Below are 12,073 nucleotides of genomic sequence, written 5' to 3'. Positions count from 1 at the left end.
ATAAATTGGCACAGAGTGATCAGAAGAGGATAAATTCCCCACTCTGTGCCTATTTATCCCCTGCTGATCATCCCTTCCCACTTACCCACTTACCCACTTCCGTTTCTCTCCGCCGGCTTGCTTCCGGGATCGCGGGGGCGCGCTTGCTTCCGGGATCGCGTGTGCAGGCTTCTCCTCGCTGGGTCTGCAGGAAGTCGGAGACACGCGCTGCAGCCAGGAGGAGAGGAGAGAAGACGAGAAGCACGCAGGATCGCGGTATCGGGTAAGTATGTTACCGGTTTTAATTATTTTTTAAACCTGCATTCGCCGTATAGGCCGCACCCACTTTCCCCCCCCCAGTTTTGGGAAAGAAAAAGTGCGTCTTATACGCCGAAAAATACGGTATTTTTTGCCCCGGAAAAGGTTTTAGACAACTATTGTGGAAACAAAATCCCCCAATTGGAAGATCTTTCTCTAAAGTTACCAGGACAGAGGGACACAGCAATAAAATTTTCATGGGGGTTCTAACTCTTCCCCAGTACAAAACATAAAAAAGAAATACATTTATTCCCAATGCAAAGATAAACTTAGTAGCTATTTCTATGAACTGGTAAAAAAATTAGAATGAAAAAGATAAAAAGAAGATTTATGTGTCCTTTGCACTTTGTTGTAGTTTTAGTATCATGTTTACTAAATTTCAAGTGGCTTATAAAAACAACTGATTTTTTAATGTAAAAATAAATTAGGTGCAAAAAACAAAAAAAAACACTTAATAATTAGTATAGTTTTCACAGATTTTAACACTGGCCTAGGTCACCTGGATGAATATAGAAATAGCATAAAGTATGTATACATAGCACAGCATTTGACATAATGAAATGAAGAGCTGTATTTGGACAGCAATGCAGAAATAATCAGAAACTATTGTTAAAATGCTCTAAAATAAACATAGATTTACCATGACCAGAAAACAAATGCATAAAAAATAACCACCTTATACCACTGCAATCGAATAGTGCATTACACTTTACATATTCCAGTGAAATAAAATAACACAAACCCACAACAGATCAAACATTACAGTAGTAATAAATCTTGCAGTTAGAATATTGCAATTAAAAAATGAAAGCACTGTAAAACAGCAAATTAACACCATAACAGCAAGGATGAATCAGCTCACTGTAGTCCTGTATGTTGAGCATATGACTCAATATTGTAAGTATTTACACAGTATATTCACATAAAAATACTCACAATAATGAGTCATATGCACAACTGTTTGTATATATATATATATATATATATATATATATATATATTGTGACACCAAGGCAGGATTGGAGGTGGAAGGGAGGTATATTTGCCCAAGATTCCTCCGTTATATGAGATATATTTGCCCAAGATTCCTGTGTGAAGTAGCAGGTAGAAGACTCTCAACTGGGAGATAATTAATGAAGAAGCACTGAGGGTGGGGATATAACAGAGCCAGGAGCTCAGTCAGCAGCTTTGCTTGAAGAGACACAGACACGGGTCTGTGAGAGAGTTGAGCTCTGTTTGGAGACACAGACAGACAGACAGACAGGCAGGCAGGCAGGCAGGCAGGCTGGCTGTGTGAGAAGCTTGGCTGAGAGACTCAGAAAGTAGGTCTGGGTGAGCGAGCTCAAAAGTGAGTAGAAAGTTGCTGGAAGCTTGGTTTTGAGCTGACAGAGAGAAGCCCTCCAGCTGATAGACAGGGACGCCTGATGTATAGTAAGTGCCGGACAGGCGAGGTTTTCTTTTATGGTTTTTGTTATTTTATCTGCAACCTTCAATAAACCTGGCTGCAAGCCAGCTTAAAGCTGATACCTCGGTGTGTGATCTGAGTTGGATGAACCAGACAAGTGTCCTTTGACCCCAGCAAAGGTGATCCTGATCGTAACCCCTCACAATATATGCACACACACCTATGAGCATTTGCAAGGCAAACCTCAGTAAGCCTTTTTAAAACTCATAAGGACCCCCCTATGAAGGTCCTAAACTTGTATACATAGTACATATTTATTGAATGTGATGAGTTAAGTGAGCAAATTCATAATTTCGGTGAGCTAAGAGAACATTTCCCGGGAATGCGATGAGTTAAGTGAACCCAACTTGTCATTGCTGTGCGATTTGAGTGTAAATCTGTCAATAAACCCAACGACTTGTCTCTGTGGACCATTGGAGTTGCTGTGTATTCTATACAATTGATCTTATATACAACAATATGGTGCTGTGACTCATAGTTATCAATAGTGAGCCAATTTTTTTCCTCTGGAGACCGAATTCCAAGTCACAACATTGTTACTGGACAGAACAAGACGTGTTTTCTTTTGAACACCTGGAAGAGAAAACTGTAACCAAGGATCAGTAGTGAGTCGATTTATTCCTCTGAAGACCAAATTCCAAGTGTGTGTTTATGCCGGCAGTGACAGGATCCAGGAGGGAAGGACCCAGCAGAAAGAAAGAATGATGAGATGACCCAGAGACGAGAATAGAATGCAGAGGGAGCAGCAGTCCTAAAGTGAAGCTAACTAACAATAATTGTGCAAATAATAGTATTTTAAAAGTAGGGCAATAGCTTAGCATTGTTTGCTTGTATTGTTGTTTTCATTGTTTTTCATCAGTGCTTGCTTGCCTGTTCATCTTTTTGTATACATTTTTACACATTTGGTTTTGCAGATTGTTCAGGGGAAGTAAGCATATGCTGAAAAATTCATAGGAAAGCAGGGAGTCTGTGACTTGCCTGCTTGGGCAACAGATAGTCTATGGACATCTGTAGCAATGGAACTGACTAAATATGCTTCTCCCTTGGGTGATGGGTTTGATGAATTTTCCATAGAATTTAACCTTAAAAGTTTTGGATTCAGGGAGAAATGTGAGCAGTAGCCATGGCTGGTTGTGACTTTTTCAATTCCCTGCATGTGGAATCTAAAATGAGGAAACATTTATTGAGAGAACAGCTTGCAGTTTGCAAGGCTGTGGAAATAGAAAGTTTTTAACAGTAAAATCTGCAGTTACTTCAAAGTGCGTTCAGACCACTGTAGACAAAGCTGAAGATCCGAATCAGAGGTGCGTAGACCCTAAAAAACCAAATCTAATGATGCCCTAACAAAGCCTGAAAATCTGTGTGTGGGTTAAGGACGTGACCCACTATTACATCCCTTGAGCGCAGAACTGTAAGTGTGATTACCTCTAATAGAATGAGACAAGTTGAATCACACAATAAAAATGCCAGGTCTGTGATCTCCAGAAGGCAGATGTGGACTGATTTACTTAGGATGGGAGTTCGTGGGTAAGGTATAGATAGGATCCCCAGCCAGCCAGCTTTTTTCAAGAGATGGAAGCAAATGGTTGGTATAGGTAAATTCAGTTGCATCAGATGGTTTTGTTGTTAGACTGGGCAACAAAACTAGGGATGACATGTTATGAATATGGCCAGCAGCAGGTCAGTGTTTCCAGGACAGCACAGAGTGAAAAGCAAGTGTATTCAAACCACTTGAATAGCAGGCCTTTGAGTGAAAGTATCACAAGTCAAAAGTACAATTATTTCACCCCAAAATTTAGCAGACTGATAACTAAGCAGTGTATTAGTTTTAAGGTGATATGCATCGGGTGGTGGAGAAAGCAGAACTGATGGCAGGACCAGATGAGATGCCGTGAAATGGAAGATGAGGAAGCCGCAAATGAGTTTCTGGGGGTGACTGAGATTGAGTGGACTTCTATCTGAATTGGATGATAATGGACTTTCATCTGGAAGTTAGGAAAAAAGTATTCTTTCCTCTTCTTCTCCCCTTCTCTCTCGGTCTTCATATTGACATCAATGTGAGTCTCTATGTCCCCTGATGAAGCCAATGTGCGAAATGCGTCGAATAATGGGACATATATCACTGCTATGAGACTTTGATTTGTAAATATTGCTATTGTTATTTATAATTGGGCTGTTTATTACATCACCAAATGTATAATTGGGCTGTTTATTACATCACCAAATGTTTAGAAAACATAGGTATATTCAAAAAAAGTCTTACCCTGAGCAGTCTGTGTTTGGACAAAGGTTTTGATGAGTGTGTCTGTTGCCTGTGTATATAGAGAGAGTGCATAGCGTAGAGACTGCAGGTCAGGGCTTTTCTCCAAGAAAGTCTTTTTAAGACCAACGCCTCCTGCATGGAAATATTGCTGTATTCAAAGAACAGAAGGTACAATGAATGACACAGCTAATCACAGTGAAAACACCCATCAAATTCAGCCCACTGAAAAAATAAATAATGAAATTAGAAAACATACACAAACCTATACACACAGCTGATATAAAGGAAGGTGAAAAAAACATTATTAAGCGTATTTTATTTTGCTCCATCAGGGGAAATATTCACTAGATCAACAACATCTGCTGTCATTCTTTCTAATATTGTTTTACCCAGTAACAATCTGTGCATTTAGAGATGCATCCAGCCTTTTCTTACAAAAGCACTGGGATTTTCTAAGCTTATAGACATTGATTTGCACAATAGTCATCTGTTTGATATTGTATCAAAGGTCAAAGTATACTATATCAACCGATACCCTTTTGTCCAAATGTTTCTTACTTCCTCAAAAAAGAGAGGGCATTTTTCGACAACTTTGGTGTATCTATTCTGCCTATCACTCATATTATTATATAATAGCAAAAAATATTGATTTGGTAATGATTTTGCTCCCTTTGTAAAGGTAGGTAGCACATTTGCCTTACACAACCCATTGGTATCAAGCTGGTGAATAAAATGTCTCTAAAAATTAGAAACAATAGCTTTGAAATAACAGAGCTCAGCTCTTTGGATATATTTCATCTGGTCCTGGTGCTTTATTCACCTTAATTTTGTTTAACTGTTGCTTGACCATATCAGCTTTGAGCCACTATGTTTATTTAAGGCAGTAGGAAATTGATTCCAATTTTAGATTTGAGCTCCACCATTTTCCTTTGTGTGTACACATATGAAAAATGGCAATGGTTTAATAAATGTGTCTTTCTTTATTCCCAGTTACCAACCTCCTAATACTGTAAGGCACTACAAGCTCAAGTCTGATCTTTTTACCAATATATTTAAAACATTTTTGTATTCTTATATTATATTTTTTGTATTATATTTATTCTTATATATTATATTTTTTGTAAATTCTTATATTTTGACAGCCAGTAATAGTAGAAATAGAGGGTTTTTGGTCTGTTTGTACCATCTGTCATATACACATGTAAAATATATCTTTATATAAAGTTACCCCTTGAGTGTAATTAAGCCTGTGCCCAGCAATTGATATCAAAACAGAGACTAAGTTGTCATTTTATATGCTCTGTTGCTTTGTTCAAACAGGAGCTTCCAAACAGCCTAAACACTCTTTTTTTAAATTTGCTGAAAATTTGGTCAGGAGCAGTTCTCCTGCTACCAGTATCAGGTAAAATTGTAAAATAACTCAGTTTTCCCCCAAACAAGCATTTTCATTAGCTGCCCAGCTATCATCAGATAACAACCCAGGCTGGGCTTTGTGTACAAGGCAAGACAGAGAGAGCCTAAAGTGAGAGACTGCAGCAGCCTGTAAACTGTGCTTGCAGAGGATTGGAAGATCTATACTATCGTTTCTACTACTAAGCAAAACTTTCAAGCTGCTGTCTCTGCTGTCACTGAAAGCTCACTTTTGCCTTCAACATGGAGCTTGGCATCATCTATAAACATGCTAAGATGGGGGGAGGGAAGGTTACAGAGCTGCAGTTTTAAAGATATGCTGCCCACAAAAAAAGCTGGATACCAGAGTGTATGCATGCTATATACTTTTACATTCTTCTGTATTTACAGTCTTTACAAAACATGGGACACTAGGAAACTGGGTTAAAAAACAGGGGCACTGGATAGTCAGGTACAAAATATGAGACACACTAGAGATGCAGGCATAAGAAAGTTGGTAGAAACCTGATTGGATACCTTTAGCCCTGGGACTGCTCAATTTGTTGTCCCATTCACTTATTTATAGCTCCCCCCAGATAAAAAACATTTGGAGGTAGAACACTGTAACTGTTGATTTGTTCAAGCAAACTTCTCTTGATCACAGTCTTGGGAAAAAATAAATACAAAATTTGGTTTGGTGATAGGGTCTTTAAAGAGGATTTTCAGTGAAGAAAGGTAATGTCAAGCTTGGCAAGTAACATCATATTTGAAGTGCAAGGACAACTTTTCATAACTTCAAGATAAGGGGGCAAAATAACTCTGTTTGAAAAAGGGTTTCCTATTTACAGTCTTATTGAAATGAAGAAAAGAATATCAGCTCAATTTCTTGTTTTCATTTAACAAAGTTGCCTGTTTTGAAGTAGGTATTACCTTAATAGTGTCAAGTGCAAGTTCCACCACGGCACACTGTTTAGGAGTCAGACTCTTAGCTTCCTCCCTCACCATGTGATCCTACATGGAAATATAACAATTGTGTCAATAGCTGTAAGGATCAATAAGGCAAAGTGAATGAATAGTTATAAAGTACAATCAGGTTTTAAAAATGAATAGAGCTTCTGTTTTGTTAAATGAAGAGCTTCTGTTTTCTTTACTGAATGAAAAAAATATTCACTAATCAGGTGTTGTCAATGGTAGAAAAAAACATTTTAGAACTATATGGAGACTGAACTCCACTTGAACTGATTAAGTTAGCCAATAAGAGTAATAGAGAATGGCAGGAATAAATAAACCTCATTAAATGATAACTTAGCCCAAGACCAAATAACACACATATACTAGTACTAGTCCTTATATGTAAGGGCTGCATTAGCTTTGTTTTTTTCCAGAAATGCAGATACTTTGTACAGAACAGAAGTTTAATCATAAACTACAGGGTGCCATTAAAAAAAAAAAAAAAAAAGAATCAGATATTCCCTTAAACATTAACTCATGGGAATCTTCTATGTCCATGTGTTTCAATGGCAGTAATTGATTCCCACCTGCGAATGTTTATGGGAACGTCAAATTACCTGTTTTATAAATAGAGCCCAAAGTGTTTTTGTGTTTGTGGTCCAAATTAGTCCAGTGTGGCTATCATCACTCCCTTCATAGTTAAAGCACAAGCAGTGGTAAGTTTTACTATTACATTTTTGTATTTAAATACATGTTAATGACAGTATTGATAAACAACCTATATTCTGGCAACCCTGAATAGCATATACACAACAACCATATTATTCTATTAACCATTCTATCCATTATCCCTTCCATTACTGAGAAGGAAAATGATTTTGTCATTGCCTCCAGCCTGTTTGTAGCCTCCATTTTGTATCAGAATCATCAATGAGAAATATCAGGATGGCTGACTGTATTGTGAGGGGTGATTGTCCTGTTAAGTCTCATAAATTTTCTTTTGAGGATCTTTTAACCAAAGTATAAATAAGAAACAATGACAAAGACCAAAGTATAAATAAGAAACAATGACTAATGAGCTGGGGTGTGAGAGATGATAGCCTGGATATCAGGGCCATGCATTTTTTAGGACCATCAATGACTCTGGATTCATTAAGGATCACTGTTTACTTCATCTTTTAATTTTTTTTGTACCGCCTACTGAATTTTGTATAAATAACACACAATTTTCTCTAAATAAATCAGAACAGCAACGCTATAGATATACTGGTGTCTGTCTGTTTTCTTACAATTGTAATATTAACCTAACAGCTGACGTTTCTTTAAGAAATAGATACATGACATTTGGTGCCGAAACAGATTATGATCCAGCCCCTCAGTAACTGCATGGAAATATGAGGAATATGGTGAAAATGTCTTCTGCACTGATTACTATTACTGATAAATTAGGACATGTACGTGTGAAAATTTAGATGGTATTTTTGTTGTATAGAGTTTTGTTTTAATCTTGGTAGTTGTGAGAATGGTTCCAGTGTAATGATGTGTGAGATCTCAAGCGTTTATGTTGGGTCAATAGTAATATTGTCGATGAGATGCTATAAATTAACAATGCTGATTTATTATCAGATGCACAATTTGTTTCTTGTGCTGTTTTAATTTGTTGTGATTAATTAGTTGTTTGGATTGTTTGTAAGTATTGTTGATAATTTGTTGTTTGGATTGTTGTTTGTACTTTATTGTACTCCACTTTATGAACACAGGATGAGGACAATCTGTAGAATCAGTGATAGAGTGTTGTAGTCAAGTTACTGACGTGTGGCTGAAACACAAACCAGGGTGATTCTTTGTGATTGACTAACACATTCCCTTCTGTGCCTTTGCACCCAGGTATTTATTATCTTTTTGTCTTTGAGAACATGCAAAGATGTTGGACGGGTCTTACACAGGGAGGACTAAATTCACCTTGTACATCCTAATAATGCATGAGGTTATGAATAGATCAATTACAGGTAGTACAATATTATTACAGTGTTTTCTTATCCTATCCTCTCCTCTAAAAGCTATGCAAAATCCACTATATATAAGTACCTGACCTTAGAAAGCAGTGAAGCAAAAAAATAAATACCAATATTTTGGAAAAATTGTAGAACAAAGCAGATATACAGTTAAAACAAAAAACTCACTACCACTCACATCATAACCATCATAAGGCATCAAGCATACCTTGAGTTTAGACAGTTGTCCAAGTTCTTTAGCAGCATTAATAATAAGATGGGTCCCCTAACAGAAACAAAAATAATCAGCACAATTAAACTTTTATTTTTGTACATTAGTAGATTCTGGACATTATTATACAAATTATCAAAAAAAAAAATGATTTCTGAACATTTTGACAAGAAAGTATAATATTTTTGAACTGCTTTTTGATCATTTTGGTTCTTCTCCCTCCCTAAAAAGCACCTATACCCTAATTAGTGTTATTTGCCTATTGTTTCTTGGTTTTCATTCCTTTATGAATTAATTACTTGCTCATGAAGGAAACAATCTATATAACATATTTATAGGTATATTTTTTAACATTTTGGATAGAGCAGAGAAGGTTTAGAAGCTAAAATTTTACTGATCCCTGTGTCACTGCTGAAGAAGTTCACTTCTGGTTTTGGTGACTGCTGATGAAAACTTAATTCTGTATTACTCTGGAACACAAATGGGGGGACATGAAAGGGGTTCTAACTCTTTTCTACTCTGTCCAAAATAGAAAATGTTAAGGGTATAGATATATTGACATTATATCTGAAACATTTTTCTTAGCTGTGTGCTCCCCCTTTAAGCTGTTTTGCTAGTTTCAACTTATAGTATTCAATTTTTAGATCTTGCCACTGCAAAAGCATATCTTAACTAATTTTTCTGACCTTGACAACATTTTTCATTTAATTCTGAATTACATGATAAAACCAAGCACATATTGATTTTCAGGTTTCTAACACACAGTGGAAATTTATAGCTAACATATGACAGGCTTAGACCTATTACCACAGACCGTGGTGAAAGGATAGATTGCTCTGCATGTTGGTATGGTCAACTAAGTTGTGACCATCCCCAGTTTCATTTTTTGTTTAGTATACTCCTCCTGAGACCTGATATTCATCAGAATATTTGCATATTTTGCTTCCTAGTCTGCTCTTTTTGCAGATTATGGTTATGAAACTAGTTGATTCACAAAAACAAAAAAAAATTTGGGAAAATAATAGTAGCTAAGTCCTGTGTTTCGTTTTTACTTAAAGTGGGAGGCCAAACCTGTTTGTTGCTATGGTAGAAAAACACTAATATGCTAATTTTATTCCCATTTTCATTATTTCATCATTTTTATTTTTATTAGGCAACCACACTATCATACAGATAGAAACAGAAGTAGCTGTATTTCTAAACTGTGGGAATACGCTGAGGTTAATGTTACAAAGAGATACTAACCCATGTTACATTTTTACAATTTTACATTTGGCTGCTTTGGGTAAATTTCATATTTCTGTTCTGTTTAGGTTGTCCTATACCCAAAACTTAAAAATAACACATAAAGTAAACAAATTTAGAACACATCTCACAAGGGGAGATTGTACAGACATATAGACTGAAATAGGAAAGTGCAGACAGACAGACACACACACAGTGTCCTTACATCTGCATGGTACGGCAGCTTCACCCTGCTCTGGAGAGAGAAGTGTGGAATTAACATGTGAGTGTGAATGTAAAATACAGGTGTACAATAACAGTGATTACATATCTAAACAAATCATACACGTATATACAGAACAGCTACACACACAGTGCACAGAACTAATACTTGTTTTGCTTGGCTACTCTGCATGACCAGTTAGCCATTACTATTCAGTTCTAGCGACAAAAAAATATTTTTTAACACATGTAGCCGCATAATGTTTAATAGCTTACTCCATATCTATATTCCCTTTCACAGAAAATAATTATTAAACCACAAAATTGCTTCTGCACAGTAATGTGCAATATCAGAACATGAAGGATATTCAGCATTCTCCACTGACACGATGCTTCATCAGCTATGCAATGCTGCAATAAACATAAGTGATGGGTCTGCATACAAGTTTACCTTCTCTAGCCCTTTGCCATGTTTTCTCAGTAGCGTCCCCTGCAGAAACATTTCACAATCGGTCACGTTTCATTTTTTTTGTAGTCACAGGCAAGTGTTTGGTAAAGAAAAAACCAAGTGCTGGTGAATATAAGCAAGTGTGAGTAAGTAGATTTACTCCATTCACTGGTGGTGCATGAGTCTTGTGAGTAGTGTGAAATACAAATAAAATGTAAAATTTCCTAGTTCCTTAACATATGCAGGAACAAGTAAGGTGGATGAGGCAATACATTCTGGGCAGGCAGAGTTTCTTACCATTTATAAAGTATAAGTGGTTTTGATTTTCTAAAATTTATACATAAAAAGTTAAAGCTGCAGATATTTGAAGTTACATTTAACAATAAAAGACGTCACTGATACATGTGACAAGACAATGCAGCATGTAACATAAGGCAATATTTGCATGTAGAGAGCGAACAAGAAGACAATCAAGCAACAGTAAAAAATAACACATGATGATGCCAAGCAGGTAAAGCCACCATATAAAGGAGTGTACAAGGTATGTAGTTTGTTGTGAACTGGGACTGGATAAGGAGGACCTGGATCTGGGTAGGTTTTTCAGTGTGGTATGTCGGTATAATGAAGGATTTGACTCATCATTGCTATGAATGACCAATCATGCTTTGCCAGGTTCTGCAATAATCATATCTCTAAATACCACAAGCAGCAATAGGGTTGTCCTCCTTTCTCAATAGAAAAAGTTAACAATCAGTTGTTTTCTGTCAAATACTTCCAATGCATTTGAAAAACATATTATCCAGTTAACCCAAGAAGAGTCTGTCACTTAATTTCTCGTTTGTATCACCCATTGGTAAAATGGCAAGGTAAGAATAGTGTTAAGGTAAAGTAGCTTTCAAATTAAGTCTATTACTTTATCTATGAGCCTGAAACCTCTTTTTGTATCCACTTTTTTTTTTTAAGTCTGTTATTGCTTGTATAAACAGACTGACATAATTTTGTAAAAGAAAACTATTTGGATGACATTTACATACATTACATGTATATATCAAGTTACTGATCTGATTTCTGTATTTTAAATTTTATATAGAAGGACTTACAATTTGTAATCATTCCTGTTTTAGTCTAGCCAGCTATAAATGTGTATGCTAAATCAGATGTTGTATGTTGTATTCTGTAAAAAAGAATATTCACAATTATCTGTAGATCCAGAAATATAGGCAGCTCATTTTTTAAACAATTCTAAACTGTGAAAGTCAGTCATCACGATCTAATAAGCCTCCCTATTCAGGTTACATCATTTCAGTTGCTAATATATTTGGGCATACAGTAAATCTTTACAATAGGAAAAAGTGTTCATCTCAATAAAACAAAAAATCTGTCTGGAAATCCTGATATTCCCAACCACCATTATCCATGTTTCACTGTAACTGTGAACTAATTCAACTAATCTCTGCTCACTGCCTAAAATCTGTGATTGTTTACTTTTGTTCTTTAAAAATCTTAAATCAAAGTACCGTGTTTCCCCGATGATAAGGCAGGGCCATCAAATAAGACAGTAAATTTATTTACAGGCGGGGGGGGGGGG

The 12,073-nt window shown here is 36.3% G+C and overlaps 1 protein-coding gene across 1 annotated transcript in view; it reads right to left on the bottom strand.

The window, feature by feature from the left end:
* Positions 1–12,073, bottom strand: part of UNC13A (unc-13 homolog A) — a 192,199-nt gene that overhangs the window by 20,565 nt on the left and 159,561 nt on the right. The window contains exons 37-41 of the mRNA XM_072404972.1: positions 10,489–10,527; positions 10,042–10,071; positions 8,589–8,645; positions 6,345–6,425; positions 4,026–4,173 (exon numbers count right to left, since the gene is read on the bottom strand). Coding sequence (XP_072261073.1) covers positions 4,026–4,173; positions 6,345–6,425; positions 8,589–8,645; positions 10,042–10,071; positions 10,489–10,527 — 355 coding nt within the window. The remainder of the gene's footprint in view (positions 1–4,025; positions 4,174–6,344; positions 6,426–8,588; positions 8,646–10,041; positions 10,072–10,488; positions 10,528–12,073) is intronic.

Source organism: Pyxicephalus adspersus, chromosome 3 (genome assembly GCF_032062135.1).
Source record: "Pyxicephalus adspersus chromosome 3, UCB_Pads_2.0, whole genome shotgun sequence".
In the NCBI taxonomy this organism is placed as follows: Eukaryota; Metazoa; Chordata; class Amphibia; order Anura; family Pyxicephalidae; genus Pyxicephalus; species Pyxicephalus adspersus.
The sequence above is the reverse complement of the archived record's forward strand: the minus strand, read 5'-3'. Positions and strand labels throughout refer to the sequence as shown.